We start from the raw sequence: 21,982 nt of genomic DNA on the forward strand, positions 1-21,982 counted from the left end.
CTACATTTTTACATTTATGAATATGACCAAGAGTGATCTTTTTATATGTAACCAAGAAGTACCTTTTCCTTAAGTTTTTCTTCTAGGAGTGATGTCACTGAATGCTCTGTAGAGAATGAAAATCATATGTGCATGGTATGAAGTATGGGTAGTATAGATAAGGTTGAACTTTTGTAATTCTGTGACTAAGTATGTCTTTAAAAAAAAAAAAAAAATCCCCTGTTGGGGCTTGACCCAGGGCACTTTATCACTGGGCTATATCCCCAGTCCTTTTTATTTTTTATTTTAGAAGAGTCTTGGTAAGTTGCCCAAGCTGACCTCAGACTTGCAGTCCTCCTGCCTAAACCGCCTCTGAGTAGACAGGATTATAGATTTGTGCCAACATCCTGGCTGTAACCTTATTTTATAATCAAGAATCTGGTTACTGTACTCTTATATCCTTTAATGGGACAATTCATAAATGGCAAGTAACCCAACAAAGGTAAATGATAATCATTTTAAGATGAAAATACAACAAATGAACATATTTCATATAGTAACAATATAAACATCTATAGGTATGATATCCATTTTTCTGATTAATCAGAACAGATCTTTAATGTTATCTTTAATTATTTCCCTCTACTACAGTGTGGCTAGGGAATGCAAAGTAATAAACCACATATTGTTAGAGAAGTAAATTGGTTGTCCACAAATTATTTAATTAAATGAGTTTGTGTTCAATTATACATCATCCCCTTCTTCATAGATAATTGTGTTAACAGTATAATCCAGGTCTTTAAATTGATACACCTTTTGTCATAATATTGATGATTTTCTCCAGAAATTGCTTTGTCAACAAATATTTCTTAAAGATATAGTAAGTGCTCAAAAATATTTGTAAACCAGGTGCAGTGGCACACGCCTGTAATCCAGCCACTTGGGAGCCTGAGGCAGGAGGATTGTAAGTTCAAAGCCTCAGCAGTTTAGTGAGACCCTAGTCAACTTAGTGAGGCCCTGTCTCAAAATAAAAAATACAGAGGACTGGGGGTGTAACTCAGTGGTAAAGCACTCCTGGGTTCAATCCCCAGTACCCTCCACCCCCCAAAGAACATTTTGTAAGAATATTATTGTTTATCAGTCAGATCATTCATATTACAGCTAATATAAAAAATTAGTCTCTAGTCGTTATGGTACCATAGAAAAGACAGTTTTAAGGATCTAGAAAATTACTAAATGAACTTACAATACCAAGGAATATTAGTGCTTCTCTAGAAGATTCTAATGAATTGGTAGAGCACTTGTCTATTATGTGCAAGGCCCCAGGTTTGATCACCATCACCATAAAAAATAAAGTAAACTGGGTGCATTGGTGACATTCCTGCAATCCCAGCTACTCAGAAGACAGAGGCAGAAGATTCACAAGTTCAAGACCAGCCTGGGCAAGACCTGTCTCAAAATACAAAAAAAAAAGAGAAGGCTTGGGGATGTAGATCAGTGATAGAGTTCAATCATCAGTACTGCCAAGTAAATAAATAAATAGATAAAGGTTTTTATTTCTTTTGATTTCATGAAGTCATAATCTATATGCCTTATAATTAATAATGAGATGGGTTTATGGGAGTTAAGAAGTTACAAACAAGCCTTTTAGGAGGAACATTGTCTATTTCCCATTATTTATTTTTAAGTAATTTTCACCTGTGTATCTGCATCTTAATATTTTGTCAACTACCTTTTTATTTTTTAAAATAAAATTTATCCTGATTTTAAATTCAGAGAATAAAGTATTCTTTTCCTATTTTCCCTAAATCTTCTATAGCATCTGTCAATGGTTCACCATCTGCCACTTCTGAAAGTGATGGATCTAGTACAGGTTCTCTGCCACCAACAAATACAAATACATCTGAAGGAGCAACATCTGGATTAATAATTCCTCTTACTATATCTGGAGGCTCAGGCCCTAGGCCATTGAATCCTGTAACTCAAGCTCCCCTACCACCTGGGTAAGTGACTTTTTTGATTAACATTTATTTTCTTTAGGCTTCTGCATGTACTCATTAATAAGGAAATTAATGCTAAGTTCTTTCAGTAACTGTCTTTAATTTTGGTGAAGTCTGGAATTAAAGAAAGCTCACCACTTTGGAAATTTGTCCCTTGTTTTTAGGGCAAAGTAGATGATGATTTTTTTTTTTTTTTTTTTTTTTTTTTTTTTTTTTTTAATTGAAGGACCCTGAAAGGTTTCATAACATTAATCAGCATTCTTTTCCACTTGGGGCCTGAGTATAATCTGATCAGATTGAGAGTGACTTTTGTCTCTTTCGTCTGATTTCCAGCTTCTTGAGAAAGACAAGTCCTCTCCTAGAGCAGACACTTGTGTAGAATAAATCTCATCCATTATGTGCCACCCTCACAAGATTTCATTTCTTGACCTTATTCTGTTTCTATCATATTTCTTTATCAAGTAACATGCTTATTTTCCTCAGTTCTATAATATGGTCATTTAAGGGCAAAAGGCAGTGACAGCATTGAAAAACAAACCTACTCACATAAGTGCCGTACCTACCAGCCTTTTTAATTTTGTGTTTAAGTTGGGAGCAAAGAGTGGACCAGCATGGGCGAGTTTATTATGTAGATCATGTTGAAAAAAGAACAACGTGGGATAGACCTGAGCCTCTACCTCCTGGGTAAGTATGCTTATTTAGAAGTATGGGTTATATCTGTGCACCATCTTCCCTTCATTCCTAAATTTCCTCTTCCTGTCAATACCTTCTTTGTCCTCTTTGTTTTGTGGTAGGTGCTAACTAGAAAGAAGAAAAATAGAGCATTGAATTATTTTTATTTTCACTCATTTTGCACCTAAAGCTTACATAGTTCTTGTTCTTCAAATTTTCTTGTCCGAACTGTTGACCTGGCTCAGAGTCACAAAACTTTAGGATTAGTTTCTTCAAGAGTAATTATTTATATTAAATAAAACTGTAGCTCTCATATATTAAGATGAAGTCCCCATTATATAAAACATTTAACACTAATTAAATTATTATAAAATAGTTGAATGTTAAGGATATATTAACACAATGTGAAACACTTCACATTTATATTATAAATAACTGAAAGAAAATATTTTTAAATCTAGAGAAAAGTCTATATCAAACATAAAAATATATTTAATCTTGCTAGCAGTCTTAAAGACAAGCACACCTAAAAGGTACTGTTTTGTTTATTAAATTAGCAGATAATGTCAAGTGTTAGGAATTTTACCTCATAACATTACTGGAATAGTGTAAATTTCTTATAGGAAGCTCTCCATGATAATATAACCTTAGTAATTTTCCCTAAAAAATTTATCATAGGAAAATAATTCAAAAGAAGAGAAAATTTTGCTATATCAAGGGTATTTATTATCTTATTATTTATAGTATCAGAATATTGAAAAACAACCCTAAACAACCATGCAGGTAGAAATCAAGTTACTCTGTCAATGTTTACTTAATTAAATATAACTAAATTTAAAAGTAGTTGTATTCTTATGTACAAGTGCTTTTTGATATCTTTGAAAAGCTCTATATAATTTATGTCACTTTTGTGATTGCAACAGTAAAAATCCCCTGGCAAAAAACTGAATTTTTTTTAATGACTCTTTGAGATTTACTCACTGAATATGCCTTGCATTTTAAAGACTTGACTAATACAGAGGCTGGGGTCATAGCCCAGTGGTAGAGTGCTTATATAGCACATGTAAGGCACTAAGTTCAATCCTTAGCAGCACTAAAAATAAATAAATAAACAAATAAATAAAAGAAAGGTATTTTGTCCATTTACAACTGAAAAAAAAATTTTTTTAAAGTCTTGACTAATACATTCCAAGAACTTTTAAGGTATAAACCTTTAGAAGCATTCCTTTTAAGTTGACTTGTAAACTACTTTAAAACATATAAAAGTTCAGGAAAATCAGTATTTTCTCAAGGTAAAAATCTTATCTGTTTTACAAGAATTTGCTGAAATTTGTTTTTGTTCTGGTTTAGTTGGGAACGGCGGGTTGACAATATGGGACGTATTTATTATGTTGACCATTTCACAAGAACAACAACATGGCAGAGGCCAACACTGGAATCCGTCCGGAACTACGAACAGTGGCAGCTACAACGTAGTCAGCTTCAAGGAGCAATGCAGCAGTTTAACCAGAGATTCATTTATGGAGTAAGCAGCCTATTGATTTGTTGATTATTTTGACTAATAAAAGTATTCAGTTTTTAAACCTTTCCTGCTTATCATTTAAGCACTTATAAAAGAAGGGCAATCCAGTTGTTTTTCTTAATAGGTATTATTTGAAGACCTTCTCTGGAGTGCTCTGGAGTACTCTGTTTATGTGATCTATTCTTTCCTTTTTGTAATTTTCTGAATTTCATCCCCCTTCTGTTTGTTAATGTCAAGAATATACAAAAAGGAAGTTAGGACAACTTAAAATTCATGAACAAAAAAATGGTAAAAGTAAACCTAAGTAGTTTGAAAAGAATTAAAACAATTCCAAATTTAGTACTGCATTTAACTTACCAGAATATTTGAAGATTTGAATCTCAGAGAATTTGACTTTTAAGTGATTGTGTAGAATTTTTAACGGAATTGAATCACTTTTTTAACATTTAGAGGTAAAGTTTATGTAATAAATTAATTGATGCTCTGGGACAATGAATAAATTTTATTTCTTATAAGATTATACTAAATACATTTTTCTAGCTTAACTACATTATTTTTAGTATAGAGATATTTCTTTATGAAAACAAATGGTTTTAATTTTATATAGTTCCCTTTAGAGTAATAGTATAGCAGTAATGGTAAGTATACCAAAATTTGTTAGTATTTTCATTGCTGTATGATCTTTGCTGCTTATTTTATAATCTCTCAGATAATAAAATATCACAGATCTTTTCTCTGAGGAAAGGAAAATAATTGGTTGAGAAATTTGATTCTCAGCCATCTATGATGGTGCAAGCCTATTATCCCAGCTGTTTGGGAGGCTGAGGCAAAAGAATCACAAGTTTATATTGTCACGCGCTCATCAGAGAAAACGTTCGATCTTTGGTAACAAGGGGTGGGGGTGGCAGGGGGAAGAGAAGAATGAAGGAACTTTGGATGGTGTAGAGGAAAATGGGGTGGGAGGGGGTAGGGGACACAAAGATAGTAGAATGAAACAGTATTATCCCATGTATATGTATGATTACATGAATGGTGTGAATCTACATCGTGTACAACCATAGAAATGAAAAGTCTTACGGTAACCATTTGTGTACAATGAAAAAAAAAAAAGAATCACAAGTTTGAAGACAGCTTGGGCAACTTAGTGAGATCTGTCTCAAAACAAAATGGGCTGGGTTGTAGTTTAGTGGTAGAATGTTTACCTAGCATGTGCAAGGCCCTGCTTAAAAAAAAAAAAAAGGAAAAATAAAATGAGGAATTTGACTCTCTTTGCCAAAGAAACCCACTCTGTAGGACTGCAAGGGAAGATGACTCAGTTGCTGTCACCTCCCCTGCCATTGCTGTCATCCCTATTAGATTCATCAGAGTAAAACAACACTACATATTGCTCACGAGGCTTTAAGTTCTTTCCTTTTCTTCACATTCCTGCCTATTTCTTGGACCTCATCATCATAGACAAATTCAACTTTATCTGCAGCCTTCCCTACAGCCCTGTTAAGACTAAAACATCTTTCTTTTGTATAACCATTTTATCTGTCACTTCCAATAGACAGATGTCATAATATTCCCCTTACTAGTGGTTTTACAGGTGAAATTAATTTTTTGTCTCTTGTCTGTCTTACTCTTCATGTTTTTCTATGCTATTTTACATCTTCCTTTCTTAATTATAATCACCTTTGGTATACTTGGTCACATTTCTTCTAGGTTTGAATGCCTAACTTGCCTGCCTTCTTTAAAACTAGTTTCCACAGGGGTGTCCAGTGGAAAGAGCATGGGCTTTGGAGTCACACACATCTGGGTTTGAATCCTGATTCCACTTTACTTTCTCTATATGACTTTGAGTAAGTTACTTAACCTCATCAAGACTCATTTACTTTATATATAAAATAGATACATATTTAATTGCCTCAAAGATTTTTGTTTTTAGTTTCATTTGTTTTGGTTTTGTTTTGTTTTGTTTTAGGATTCCATAAAATAAAGGTCCTAATGTATGACACATTACTAGATGCCTAGAAATTTTAGTTTTCATCTCTTCTCTCCCACCTATTCACAACTGTAAATGTGCCCTTTACCTCATTTTGGCAGTACATAATCTTTCAAAACATTGTAGGGTTTTTTTTTTGTTTGTTTGTTCTTATTTTTTTGTACCAGGGATGGGACCCATGGGCGCTTAAGTACTGAAGTCACATCCCCAGCCCTTTTGATTTTATTTTTAAAATTTTGAAACAGGACCTCTCTAAGTTGCTGAGGTTAGCCTTGAACTTTTGATACTTCGGCCTCAGCCTCCCAAATCACTGGGATTACAGGTGTGTGCCACCATGCCCACCTGCTCTAAACAATCTTTTTAAAAACAGATTTAACAAATTCTGGAGTACCTGCTGTGTGTATTGACTTATTGTAAACTTGACCAATTTACTATTCACAATCTTTGGAACTTTTTTTTTTTTCCTTTTGGTACTGGGAATTGAATCCAAGGTCACTTTGCCACTTAGCTACATTCCCCAGTTCTTCTTATTTTTTATATTTGATCCAGGGTTCCAGAGTTGCTGAGGGCCTCTCTTAGTTACTGAGACCAGCTTCAAACTTGTGATCCTCCTGCCTTACCCTCCCAAGTCACTGGGGGTACAGTCATTTGCCACTATGTCTGGCTTGAAACTTTTTTTGAATTATAACTTACATTTCGTTACCTCTGTTCTTCTCCCTTCCTTAATCCAAAACAAAATAATCTGATCAATTTTCTGAAATTCTTATTTGTTTTTATAGAATGTTTCTAAATCATATAGAATTTAAACAGCTTATTTTACCTTAACATAAGCAAAGATGTGAATCGAATGAATTTAATATTCTCAATGTCATCTCCTTAAAATGTGGGAATAAGGGACAGTTGCTGAGAAATAATCTGTTTATTGGGTGAATTAAGTGATCCTTATTCATCACTATTCTGATCCTAGTTAAAAGGCAGTAGATTCTCATACACCCAGCATTTTAAAGCTCAGAATTGATGTGACTGATGATAAACCATTGTGTAATGATTTTTCCTGGCTCGTGTATTCACTGTGCATGTTTCCAGTTGATCTGTCCTTGTGTTTTATAGAATTGTCTGAACAGTTTGTCATATGCCAAACTTTTCAGACCCAGTCTATAACATGGCCTTCCTATTCTCAATCCTTTTCTTAATTGCATCTATAAAGTAACAAGATTTGTTCTTGACATCTGTGTCTGCCGAGAGCTGTTAATTCAGAAATGGAATATCTTTCATATTCTTTAAACTCTATTATTAATTAACCTAGTTTCTGTAATACGTCAGTGACCTGGCAGAAAAAAAAAAAATACAGTGGTCTCTAGATTGAGACTTAAGAGACCCAACCCAACTGAATGTAGTGTTAGAACTTTGAATGGATCCTGGTTGTAACACATAAGCAACTAGGCATTTAATTTTGTATTAGTATTAGATAATTAAAAATTTAACATTGATTTTTTTTGCTTAGTGTAATAATGATCTTGAGATTACATAAGAAAATATTCACAAATTTTATAGAAGCATAGTAAAATATGTAGGTTGAAATAATGTTCGATTTTTACTTCAAAGTATAAGAAAAAAAGATATATAAAGAAATGTGACAAAAGCTTGCTAACTCTTGAATCTTGGTGCTGGGTTTAAGGAGTTCATTGTCATATCTTACCCTTCTTTTTCCATAGTAAAATTATTTTAAAAGCAGTTAGAATTTATTATTTGTTTACTTGTCTTATCCTACTAAAGAAGAACTTAACCAAGTCTTAGTGAATCATCACAAAATTATTGCTTCTCTATTATACACTAAAATTGAAATAGTCATTAAACCTACAATCATACTACTTTTACTTCTCTTTTCCTAAAGGTTAACTCCTTCAGAGGTTAGTTTATCTAGTTAAACATACTGTTCACCAGTGTGATAATTGCAAACAAATTTTTTAAAAGTCTTCCATATATTTAGTTCTAAGCTCATTAGCACCTTCCAGTTGGAATTCTTTCCTTTCACTTATCTGACAACCAGGTCTTTGTGCTTCCTCAACTTTCTTTTCAAAACTCATTGTATGTTCCATATTCTCTATGTGATAATCTGGTTTTGACTACATATACAAGATTTTTCTCAACCATCTGATGATGACTCTTGGTACTGGTATTATAATGACTTCTATATATAGAAATACATATAATGTAAAATACATATTTTATATTATTGATATAGTAAAACTTGTAGCAAAAATTAAAACTGGTTATACTGAGAGTGAGAATTATGTTATTGTGCAGTATTTCAGTTTCAAATAATTTTAAATGTTAGACAATGTTTGCAAAGTTTTGTGGGGGTTTTTTTGCATCACCAAAATACAGTATGTTGGTATTTATAAAAAACTGTATCATACTGCTGTACAATGTGAACTCTGCAAGAATGTTATGCTGCACATGACCAAGGAAGGCATATTAGAACTCAGTGAAAAGAACTTAAATTTGCTCTGAAATGATCTGTTTGTTAATTATTTCATCTTTTTTTTTTTTTTTTTTTTTTTTTTTTTTTTTTTTTTTTTTTGGTTCTTCGTAGAATCAAGATTTGTTTGCTACATCACAAAATAAAGAATTTGATCCCCTTGGTCCTTTGCCACCTGGATGGGGTAAGTTACATGAGTTTTTTTTTTTTTTTTTTTTTCATTAAATTTTATCATTTTAAAAAATCAGGTATTTATAGACAATATTCTGTTCTCATTTGAGTAAATACCTGAGAGGCTTTTTGGGTATCTAGTTAATTGACAGTGCCAAATAGGCATTACATTTTATTCAGGTTGTAAGTTGACTTTTTCATTATTAGAAAATTTTATTGGAATTTAGAATTATTTTGCTCTTATAACATTTAAAAATATTGATCACTTGACAATGAAGAGGGAATAGAGTATTGATAACACCAATCTGGATGGATCTCACAGGCATTATACTTAGCAAACAAAGTCAGTATTCATAAGATTTTATGCTTTTATAATTTTGGTTTCTGTTATTATAATCAAATACAAGAGGGTAGATAAAGAAAAAAAGTTTTGTTTAGCTCATAGTTCTGGAAGTTCAAGGGCATGGCATAGTCTTCTGCTTGGCTCTGGTGAAGACTTCAAGTCAGATAGCATAACAAGGTGGGAGGTTATATGAGAGAGGGTGATTATGTGGCAAGACAGGAAGATAGAGTGAGATTTTAAATCCTTTCCAAAGACACACTCCCAGTGACCTTATGATTTCCCATTCCACCTCAAAAGGTTCACCCTCCTCCCAACATTGCTACTGAGAACCAAGCTTCCAACACAAGAACCCTTGGAGGACACACTCAAACCATATATAAACTTCAACATACTATATGTTTCAATTTATATACATTCTTTTTTTTTTTTTTTTTTTTTTTAACAGTAAATTTTAGTATTTGTGCTTAAGTCATAGATTTGGTGAGCAGCACCCCACAGTATCCCCAACATTCAACCTTAATATCCATATCCATATCCCCCAGCATTCGACCTTAATAAAATCTGTACCTCTCTGCTATGCTATGCTGCCTCTCTGAGAAGAGTCTAGGTATTTGATTATGAAGAACAGATCTGTTAAAACTTCTTTGGGATTTGGACTCATATTTCTCATATTTCTTCTTGTTTCCATCACTAAATATCCTCAAGATTAGGATAATGAAATAGAAAAGTACTATCAGGGTTTGCCAACATGAGTTATCATGCATAAAAATGATAATTTGCTTCTCCCTAACATTTACCTCACTTCTTTTCACTGGGCAGGAGATGAATCAAATTAATAGCAGATCTTCCCATCCTGTGAGGCCTGAGTGATACTGAGATTCTCCTCTCACTTGGTCCTGCTTAAGTATTCCTTATGACTTTACCATATGCAGCCAGTAGGCACCTTCCTGAGTCTACCTGGTATAATTCTGGGAAATAGTGTCTGTGGTTTTGCCCTTTTTATATACCTTTGCCTCTGTACTTGCATATCTGTGGAAGATCTCTCTCTCTTTTTTTTTTTTATTGTAAACAAATGGGATACATGTTGTTTCTCTGTTTGTACATGGCGTAAAGGCATACCATTTGTGTAATCCTAAATTTACATAGAGCAATGTTGTTTGATTCATTCTGTTATTTTTTTCCCTTCCCCCCACCCCTCCCACCCCTCTTTACCCTCTATACAGTAGTTCCTTCCTCCATACTTGTATATACATTCTTAAAATCACAAAACTAAAGCTGGCCAACAGATTAGTAGTTGTTGGGAACAGGATAGGTGAGAAGTTGGGTTAAAATACAAGAGACAGCACTAAGGGGGTTCTTACCTGATGATGGAAAAGTTCTGTATCTTGGTTATGTTGGTGAATACATGAAACTATACATGAGATTAAAAATATATAGAAATTTGTATTCACCTACATGGATTCAACTTTAACAAATGGTAAACATTGAAAATTCCATAATTAGGAATAATGTACCAATATCTTGGTTTTAATATTGTACTATACCTACATTAAATATCACCATTGGGAGAAACTGGCTAAAGGGTACATTCAGACTCTGTACAATTTTTATATCAAAGTAATAAAAACACATTGGTCTTTGATCATGTTGATCTTTCTCCTCCTCCTTTTTTTTTTCTTTTTTTTTTTTTAAATTACTTAGGGTATAGGGACACAAAACAAAACACAGCAGTACTCTACTACTGAGCTACATTTCCAGCCCCTTTTATGTTTTATTTTGAGACAGGTTCTTGCTAAGTTGCCTAGGCTGACCTCAAACTTGTGATCCTCCTGTCTGAGCCTCCTGAGTCACTGGGATCACAGTCATGCTCCACTATGCCTGGTCATAATTTTTTTTTAAAGTACATTCAGTATTTGGTGGGGTTGATATTACCTTACAAAATGGAAGGGGAACTTCGTGCCCTATGCTATGGAGCACATGAGTATACCCTGCTATTGAGTACACTTAATACCTTAGTTATTAAAACTTAGTTAATAGACTTTAAGAGGGGTCTACCATACCAGATTCTGTTTTATAGTATTAAATATAGATAGAGTCTTCTGGGTCTTTTGGATCCTCAGAGTGGTCAATGTGTGGTTGATATGATGAACTTTAGATGAGGGGTGTAGCCCTTAGGCATATTGTACTTGCATTCCCAGACATGGATGGTTTGCCCAAATTTATTTCAAGAGTTGTATGTCCATGTTACAGAAAGAGAAATTAATGAAATAAAAGGAAAAGGAATATCTGAAGGTTATATGTTTATGTCCCTAATTTTATTTTGCTGAAAAATTGAGACCTGCTTCATGATGATGATCAAAAACAGAGACTGTTTTTCTCTGCAGCACCTGTTGCTCATAGAAGCCTGGAATGTGGACTATCTTTCCTTTATTAGAATAGCTTTTCCTGCAAACAGGTTCTTGCCTTCTGTATTGATCATTAATCCCATCATCTAGATCTTTTTCCTTTTTCTTTTAGCCAACAACACTTTCTCAAAATATTGCCTCTGAAGACCAGGCTTATTGCCAGGTGCAGTGATGCACACCTGTAATCCCAGAGGCTCTGGAGGCTGAGGCAGGAGGATCACAACTTCAATGCCATCCTCAGCAACTTAGCAAGACTCTACCTCAAGATAAAAAATAAAAAGGGCCAGGGATGTGGCTCAGTGGTTAGGTTAAGTGCCCCTGGTTTCAATCCCTGGAATCAAACACCTCCCCCCGACCCCCATAAACCAGCTTATCTAAAGTATCAGCTTCTTGCCATACTAATATCTTGCTATTTTCATTATCTGCATATATTTGGGTCTTATACTCCTAAGATCGAAGTGCTGCCCCCTTCCTAAATGAGTTTATGATTATTCTACAGCCCGCTTTGAGCACTGCTTTGTGATTCTTTGCCTTTGGAGCACATGCCTTAGTTTTAGAACCAGTGATAGCACTGGTCATGTATCAGATGAGGGGACCCAACTAATACACCTTCAGTATTGTCCCAGGAAATACAATCCTATCTTATGTGCTGTGTTTCCTCTCTGAGATTGACAGCATTATTTTTGTGAACAGTATATTTTAATCCAACTTTTTATGCAATAAGATGAGACATTACCATCTGATAAGCTGACAGTGAAGAAGTTTTAATACAGGCACACCATAGGGCCTAAAGAACAAAGAATTATTTTGGTTCAACAATGCACTCTAATATAGGGCTCTTATTCTCATCAAGTATAAAGACATTTTCTCATTTTCATAGTTATGAAACACTACATAGAGTACCAAGAAGATTCTACTTTTCACTGTTTTATTCATCAAATCAGGAAGTGCTTTCATCTGCATTCAAGTTGATGTTCAGTAATTTCAGTGTTGTTTATCATGTGGTTTTTTTCAACAAAGTAAGAAATTATAAGAATTCAGCTCCATAGCCCCAATACTTCCTCTCCTTAAGTAGATGAGCCTTCAGTTTGCAAGTGAAAAGTTTTGTACCTCTGAAATTTTGTTTTACACAGCCTTTTCCAAAAATGCTGATATCAGTAGTATATTCTTAGAGCATATGTAGGAAACAAGTTAACTTATCTTGCCTTACATTAATTTTTGAAGGAAAAAATCTCTGTTGCTGAAATCTGAATTTACATGGTGGATAAAAGATGAATGTATGCTCAGCTGTGCACTTAGGGTATTACTTTCAGGTTATAAAAGTCATTTGGTGGGCTGGGGATACAGCTCAATTGGTAGAGTGCTTGCCTTGCAAGCACAAGGCCCTAGGTTCAATCCCCAACACCAAAACAAAACAAAACAAAAAACCAACAACCAACATTTGGTGGGATAAGAGATATAGTTCAGTGGTAGAGTACATGCTTAGCATGCAGGAGGCCACAGGTTCAATCTGTAGTAAGATATACACACACGCACATATATTTTGTGTTGTGTGTGTGTGTCTTACACATTTGGATACATATTTTTTGAACAAGCAAGATAATTCTGGATTCTGCAAGTAAATTAATTTTTTTGAGATTTAAATTCATGACTACCAAGGCATGAACTTACCTTGCTATCATGTAGTATTAGTGCAAGCTATAGCACTATAGATGCTTAGTTTTATCTCAGCGATGGCCTTAAAGTTGGTGACATGTTTCCACAGTCAGGATGCCTTGACCAGTGAAGCCTATGTTAATATTTGGACTGGGTCCCAGTCACAGAATCTCATTTTCTATATGCTGTGCATACCTGGAGTTCTATTTCTGTTTTAGTCTTAGCTAATATAGAAAGTAGCTGAGATGTCAGAAGTGGATTCATGATACGCACTAGTATATCCATTGTAACCCATAACGTCACTGCTACTTGATATCACAGAATCAGTACTACAAATATAATTGTTACTAAATACTAACTTAACGAGGTATAATTTGGCCTAAGATTCATTCTGTAATGTACTGCTTAAAGAAAGATCCAAAGGATCTAAATGTGTTGTTTGAAAAATGGATATCAATTTCTCAAACCACAGGACATAAAGATTAGCTTTTCCAGCAATTATAAAATTTTGTTCAGATCCATTCCATAATCTTCAATATATCAGTATTCATTTTGAGGCATGTTGGCAAAGTAAAGAAATTCAGAACAGGAAAAACCCCATCTTTTGAAGAATTAGTAATGGAACAGAGATTATAGTTTAAAGATAGCTTAATATTGACTATTAATAGGGAAAGCTCAAGCAGGGACAATTTTGAGGAATGGGAATAAAAAAACAAGGAGAATCTTAAAGCACGAGCCAGGTGGGGAATAAGCATTTGTTTTGTTTTGTTTTACTTTTCTTTTTGGTGGTACTGGATATTGAAACTATTGGCACTCTACCACTAACTACACGTCCAGCCCTTCTTATTTTCAGAGAGGGTCTCGCTAAATTGCTCAGGTTATCACCAAACTTGGGATCCTCCTACCTCAGCCTCCTGAGTAGCTGGGATTACAAGTATGTGACACTGAGCCCAGCCAATAGCAGCTTTAGATGTAGTACTTAAATAATCGAGCCCTACTACCCAAACTGTGTATAGGAAGTTACTATAAATATTCAGGATTTTGGAACTGGTTATATTAAGGAACAAAATCATAAAAAAAGAACCAGTGTTCTGAGTGTGTAGCTCTGTGGTAGAATGCTTTTCTAGCATGCACAAGGCCCTGGATTCGATTTCCAGCACAGCAAAAAAATTAGGTAAATAGGTAGATAGGTAGAAAGAAAGAAAATGTTTATCTTAATTAAATAATGCCAAACGTATACCAACAAAACAATTAAGTTACTACCCAAACCCCCAACTCCCACTTATATTTAAGAAATGAGATGATGTAGAGATGTAGTATGGGAAAAAATTCCCTGTAAACCTGAGTTACCATCTTATCTCTACCACTTAATTAAGAGGATTGGGGTAGGTCACTTAACCTCTCTGAGTTTTCTTTATGTTCAGGATAAAAATAAAACCATCTATTTCATGGAGCTATTAAGAATAAAATGAGGTTGAACTAAGGGTATGGCTCAGTGATAGAGTGCTTGCCTAGCATGTGTGAGGCCCTGAGTTCAATTCCCAGCACCAGAGAACCATCAGTCATTTACGAGATCCAAGATGGTGGACTGGAGGGAGTCTGCATTCCTTGTCACTCCGTAATTCGGGTTTCAAGCAGAGGCTATCTGTTTCTCAGTGAGGCAGTCTTTGCTGCTTATCCATCCCCTGCTGTGTACCCCATTTGTCCACTGCAGTTCCCAGCACCAAAAAAAATAATAAAATGAGGTCATATAAGAAGAAGAAAAAAAAAAACCTTATTTTGCTGCTGTTGGTTTGACAGCTGAAAGGGTCCTGTGGGCAGGACATTGATTTAAGTCTGGCTTCTAGGATGTAATAATATTTCTATAACTTTATATAAGTATGTGTATTTAATAGTCAAAGAATAAACCTTTTAAAAGATGTATAGACTACAAAATCAACAATGCAATGAGATGGGCAAATTCAGTTCAAAAATTTTGTCTTAGTTTCAAGAAAAAGACTATGCCAACATTAATGCTTTGTGTTTTGTTTTGTTTTATTTTCTGTATAATAAAGAGAAGAGAACTGATAGCAATGGCAGAGTATATTTTGTCAACCACAACACTCGAATTACACAATGGGAAGACCCCAGAAATCAAGGGTAAGAACTTTTAGTTACTAGTATATTTATAACTTTTTAAAAATTGCTTACCTATTTCTGACTCAGTTGCATATTTCCCCAAAAGCCTTAAATATTGATCTCCTTTATACTCAATGGAGAAAATTGTTTACTTTCACGTAGTAAAAATAGGAGTTTCTTGAGAATAGGAAAAAAAAATTCACTGATACATGAAAATAATCTTATGCTCAACTATTCACTTAAATATCTTTATTAGTAGTAAAATACGATGAGTAATTATAAAGCAGGGTTTCTTCCCCCCCCTTTTTCCATGCCCACCCCCGACCCCTCCCCTCACACCCCTCTGTATAATCCAAAGTTCCTTCATTCTTTCCTACCCACCCCCCGACTATGGATCAGCATCCACTTATCAGAGAAAACATTCAACCTTTGGTTTTTTGGAATTGGCTTATTTTACTTAGCATGATATTCTCTAGTTCCATCCATTTACCTGCAAATGCCATAATTTCATTCTTTAAGGCTGAGTAATACTCCATTGTGTATATGTACCACATTTTCTTATCCATTCATCTGTTGAAGAGCATCTAGGTTGGTTCTATATTGAGCTGCTATAAACATTGATGTGACTGCGTCACTGTGGTATGTTGATTTTAAGTCCTTTGGGTATAAACCCAGGAGTGGTATAACTGGGTCAATAGCTGGGTCAAATGGTGGTTCCATTCCAAGTTTTCTGAGGAATCTTCATACTGCTTTTCGTAGTGGTTGCACCAATCTGCAATCCCACCACATCCCCACCAACACTTATTATTGCTTGTATTCTTGATAATTGCCATTCCAACTGGAGTGAGATGAAATCTTAGTTTTAATTTTAAAGCAGTTCTTAATCTGTGATTACTGGATAAAATTTGAAGTATGTGTCTTATAGAGGAAAAAATATGTCCCCAGTTTTACTAACTTTTACCTAAAACTTAGCATTTCCTTCTATTATGAATGTGAATATGAGGCTGTGATGTAGTAGAAGTAGCAATGCCTAGGACTTTGCCACCAGAAGAAATCACAAGGTTTGAAAAATAGCATTCTGTGGTTGTTGCAAATATCTCAAAATATTGTTTACAAACATCATTATAAAAACTTACAGTCTGGGTATGTAGTTCAGTGATAGAGCACTTGTCTAGTGTGTATCAGGCCCTTCCTTGAATCTCTAAAGAAAAGAAAAAGAACTTGCTAGTTCATGTATTAATGAAGAGATATGCTATCACAAATTTGTCTTTTTAATGTTTTGATAACTACATCAAAGTGGCACCTATGAGTACAATTGCTTATCTTAGTAACATTACATAATAGTGTATGTATTTGTTTACTAGGGCCATTTTAACAAACTTTACCACACATGGTGTAACTTAAACAACAAATTTATTGTCTTATAGTTCTGAAGGTAGAACTCAGAGATCAAGGTGTTAGCAGGACCATGCTTCCTCTGCAGTCACTAGGGAAAGATCTGTTCCAGACCTCGCTTCTAGTTTCTTATAGATCCTTGACTTGTCAGCATGTTCATATGTTGTTCACATGGCTTCCTATGTATACACTCCTGTACACAAATTTCCTCTTTTTTAACAAACACTTGTTCTTACCCCCTATATGACATATGACATCATCTTAACTGATACATATGCAATAACCCTGTTTGCACATAAGGTCATATTCCAAGGTACCGACGGGTAGGACTTAAATATAAGCATTTGGAGTGGGAACACATTCAACTTGTAACAGTCTATAATACTAGTCACTTATCAGACTGCCAAATGAGTCCATTCTACAAGGAATTTGGCAAACTGTACTATCAGTTTAGACGTAACCACAAGTTTGTGGTTCCCCAAGACAACTCCCCCTTCAGACCAACTGCCTACAAATTCTGCTACAACCATTCATTAGAGATTCTCAGAATTCACTGAAACTTATACTAAACCCTATACTCAGCAACCACATTTGTCATTAAAAAAAAAAAAAAAAAAAATAGAAAATAGAACCAGCAGAAGGAAGAGATTCATGGAGCAGAGTCTGGGAGGGTTCTAGATTTCCAACAGTGTGGAACAATATTTATTGATGTTCTGTATTTTGAACCAGGAAGTCTCTGGAATCCAGAATTTTTCTTAGGGTTTGATCAAATTCTGCCCTCTTGACTGACATTTTTGTGTTCATCCTTACTTGGAGGTTTGGGATAAGACCTAGTTTCTAGTTCCTCCTGAAGTCAGAACTGATACAGTATATCCCAGGCCTCCATTATTAGTCACAGGCATACTTCCATTGGCAGATCACCTCCCAGTAGTTGAGGACAAAGACCCTTCTCTTGGACATGATTAATTCTTTGTGACACATATTTCAATAACTTATGTTCTAAAGGTATGCTTTAAATGTAAAATATCTACTTCTGGGTGGCAACAAATGATAGTGTTTTTATGGAGTTATTATATTTAACTCAAATATATTCAAGTTTCATGAAAAAATAATTAAGAATTTCAAAGATGAGATGTTTTTAATTCCTCTAAATCATTCTATGTTTGGGTCTGTGATTTAGCTTAGTTGTAGAGTACTTGCCTAGCATGCACAAGGCACTGTGTTTCATTCCTAGCACCCTGTGCCCCCAAAATTGATATCTAAGGATAGAATTGAGTAAGCCAGGCACAGTAGTGCATGCCTATAATTACTATTACTCAATAGACTGAGGCACAGGATGGCAGGTTTAAGACCAACTTTTAGAAATAAAAAGGGCTAGGGATGTATAGCTCAGTGATAGAACACCCTGATTCAAACTGGGGGTTGGGGGGGCGTTGAACAAGTCACCTTTCTGTAATTTTTCACCATTTTTGGTTCCCCCTTGAACTTTTAAAGTTTTAGAGCTAAATAGTAGAATCATATTTTAACAAGTAGCACAACTGACCTAGTTCTATCTAATTTATTTTGTTTTCTAGACAACTTGTTACTGTGCCTATCTTGCAGCTAAAATTATAACAAAACCTTTTTTGTATTTTTGGTATTCTATTTTATTTAATACTTGTATTCAATTATATGAATACAGCTAAATATTCTTAACCTTTTGATATAGTTTACAAAATATGATTCAAGGCGATAGTTCTTCTGAAGTATAGCTCTTCATTTTGCAGAAGTATTCTTGAGGAAAATGACACTGTTAACATTAATAGTGGCCAAATGCCTAAATGCCCCCAAACCCTCCCTTTTGTCCTTTCTGATATGACCTTGAACGTTTCCATTGTTCTTTTTCATACCAAACCCACCAGATGAGAAAATTGAAGCTATGAAATAGAAAAACTGAACTGGCACATATGGATTAAAATTGCAACATTTATTATACCTAACCAACTAAAAAGACGGGTTGCCATTATTTCAGAGTACACAAATAAAAACAGCAAAAGAGGTATTCAGTAGTACTCATTCTAGTATATTTTGAAATGTAAAAATAAAATTTTTAGGTTTATTTATTCTAATGCCTCATTTATTTTTGTGTACAACAGATTAAAATTAAGTCATTTATATAAGTCATTATTGCTTTAAAATCTAATTTCTATTCTAAAATTCACTTGCAAGGTGGAGAAGTTGTTGCCAAACACAAATACTTCAACTTGTGATAAATGCTGTGCTAGTTGCATAAATAGGAAGTACTTTGGGATGTCAGAAGAGTCATCAGTTTCTTATATGAGGAATAATAATAATAATTACAATATGATTGTAATTTTTTTGTGCTAAACTTTTTATTTACCTCATTCCTCATACTATCTTATTATATAAACACCCTTTTTTTCATTTTATGAATAAAGAAAATGAATTTTATTTTATTTTATATCATAAACATATCTTTGGAACTGGGAATTGAATCCAGGGGTGCTTTACCACTGAGCCTCATCCCCAGCCCTTTCTAATTTCTGTTTTGCAACACGGTCTTGCTAATTTGCTTAGGGTCTTGCTAAATTACTGAGTCTGGTCTCAAATTTGCGATCTTCCTGCCTCAGCCTCCCAAGTCACTGGGAATACAGGTGTGCCACTATGTTGGAAAAAAAAGATAAAGTTTAGGGAGATTTAGTAGTTTGCCTCGGATCGCAAGATTTCAAGATATAAAGATGGGTGTTAAAGAAATAGATGGAAATACTTTTGAGTTGCCTTAACAAAAGAATGATAGAGATTTAGGTCAAAGGCTTCTCTTGATGATGAGAGAGATCGTGTCTTGATTGGGAAATGATAACTAGCCATATGCCATGAAATCATAAGATACATTTAAGGAAGGTAGAAGTTTGGCTGCAGAGAAAATGTAAAAGGAAACATTTGAGGCCAGGATATAGAAATTGAGTGAATGCCAGATGGAAGAGTATAGAATTTAACTTTGGAAGTGGTGTAACAATGCTAGCATTTTAAAGGAGAACTAATTTGATGCCTTCTCTATTTGAGAAAGACATTCTTTCAGCCATATCAATGTAAGAGTCAGACCAGAAAGAGACTAGAGGGAGGAAAACACATTTAGGTGACTGTTGAGGATGTTTAAACAAAAGATGATTAAAACTCAAGAGTAAGGATGGTTTGGGAGGTAGAAAAAGGGATAAATATGAAGGCTTTTAAGGCAGGATGGGCAGAACTTATTTAATTATGAGATATATATTTAAGGAGGGTTATGAAGTAGATAGGAGAACATAGGCCAAGAATATGGTGGAAAACTGAGGTGCAGTGGTTGATTTTTTTAATGTTGAGTTCTAGTGATGTGTTTAATGTATTCATAGAATGTCCAGATAGAGATGTCTGGTACATGACTGAAAATCTGAAAATCTTTTTTTCAGAACTAAATCAAACAGATTTTATTAAACTTTGTTAGAATGAAGAAAACAAATGATATAAAATAAATCTTAATTAAGAAATGGTCTCGTACTATTTTCAAACCATTTTCAGTGTTTTGCAAAATGCTCACATGGCAAATACGAAAAGCTTCAACACTCTTTTGTAACTTTTGCTGCGATAAATGCAACATTAACAAACACAAATTTGTGTCAATTTTAAAAGTTGAATTACTGAATTACATACTAATTTTTTTGTTACACATATTTTTATTCATACGCATTTAATGAGATCATTGCCAATATATACATTATTTTCTTTAACTTTATTTTTCATTAAGTCAATGTCTGTCATGCAGCCATCCAAAACCTTACAATAAATTACACAGGTTTGTAGTCCAATTTAGACTCTAGCTTCTTAGAATTAACCAAGCTTTTCTGACTGCTTTCATGAAGTCTTCTTTAACTACGAAATCATGATCAACATGAATTGCAAACATACCTGCTTCAGTACAAACAATTCTCAGGTCTGCTCCATTAAAGCCATCTGATAGCTTCACAATTGCTTCATAATCTATTTCACCATGCTTTGTAATGGGTCTTGCATGGATTTTCATTATACCTAATCTTGCTTGTTCATTTGGTAAATCAGTGTATGTATTTTTCTATCTAATCTTCCTGGACGCAATAAAGCAGGGTCCAGCATATCTGGTCTGTTTATAGCCATGATCATTTTAACTCTATGCTGAGTATCAAATCCATCCATTTGATTCAGTAACTCCATTAAGGTTCTCTGAATCTCTGTCAACTGAAGTACCTTCAGAAAACTGACGACCACCAATAGCATCTATTTCATCCATAAAAATGATGCATGGCTGATGATTCCTAGCATAATTAAACATTTCTCTAATCAAACGAGCACTTTCACCAATGTACTTGTCTACAATAGAACTAGATACAAACTTTAAGAAATTGCAGTCCAGTTGGCTAGCAACAGCTCATGCAAGAGTGTTTTTCCTGTGCCTGGTGGTCCATATAACAAACAGCCTTTTGGAGGTATTATTCCTACACATTGGAATAATTCTGGATTTGTAAGAGGTAATTCTGTTACCTCTTTTTTTTTTTTTTTTTTTTTGGCTGTACCGGGAATTGAACCCAGGGCCTTGTGCTTGTGAGGCAAGTACTCTACCAACTGAGCTATCTCCCCAGCCCTCTATTACCTCTCTTAATTCCTGAATCTGTTCTGACAGACCTCCAACCTCAGAATAAGAAACATTCCCAGGGTCCTCATGAGACATGTTGTAAACAAGTGGATCCACCTCTCTTGGCAAATATCTCATGATAATTAGTGTCGTCATATTCAAAGCAACTCTTGTTCCTGGCTTCAGCTTACTTTAATCAAGCTGTTGTCGACAATCCACAACATATCTTGGTCCATTTGTAGCTTTAGCAATGAATTTTTCTTCGGTTAGTTGTTTAAGCACTTCACTCACAATCTGCCCAACACTTTGTAGGGCCTTCAGATAATTTTCAGACTTTTCATACTGCTTGGTAAGTTCTTTTAATGGTTCCCTTAACTCCTTAAGATGGCTGTCAATCTCCTTGTGCTCCAGCAGCTTCTTTCTGTAGTCCTGAAGCACCTTATCTCTAGGGTCCGCCATGATGAGAAGCCCCACAACTGAAAATCTTGAACCAAATTGTTTTCTAAAAGATTTTGTTCTACACTAATACACATTTATGGATAGTTTTAGTTTCTGTACTTATCAAATAAACAATTCTTTAAAAATCTTAATGTGTTTACATTTTTTCCTGTAT

The 21,982-nt window shown here is 34.5% G+C and overlaps 1 protein-coding gene and 1 pseudogene across 2 annotated transcripts in view; one reads left to right on the plus strand and one right to left on the minus strand.

Moving 5' to 3' along the window:
• The window catches only part of ITCH (itchy E3 ubiquitin protein ligase), a 97,939-nt gene that overhangs the window by 45,435 nt on the left and 30,522 nt on the right, over nt 1-21,982 (plus strand). Inside the window, exons 8-12 of the mRNA XM_079128171.1 lie at nt 1,799-1,982; nt 2,568-2,663; nt 4,002-4,176; nt 8,754-8,823; nt 15,269-15,353. Coding sequence (XP_078984297.1) covers nt 1,799-1,982; nt 2,568-2,663; nt 4,002-4,176; nt 8,754-8,823; nt 15,269-15,353 — 610 coding nt within the window. The remainder of the gene's footprint in view (nt 1-1,798; nt 1,983-2,567; nt 2,664-4,001; nt 4,177-8,753; nt 8,824-15,268; nt 15,354-21,982) is intronic.
• On the minus strand, nt 15,704-21,972 carry LOC306654551 (26S proteasome regulatory subunit 10B-like; annotated as a pseudogene). Its single transcript, XR_013767000.1, has 2 exons — nt 21,388-21,972; nt 15,704-21,278 (listed from the first exon to the last, which is right to left on the minus strand). The product of XR_013767000.1 is annotated as a 26S proteasome regulatory subunit 10B-like (transcript).

Source organism: Sciurus vulgaris (assembly GCF_902686455.1).
Source record: "Sciurus vulgaris genome assembly, chromosome: 2".
Lineage (NCBI taxonomy): Eukaryota > Metazoa > Chordata > Mammalia > Rodentia > Sciuridae > Sciurus > Sciurus vulgaris.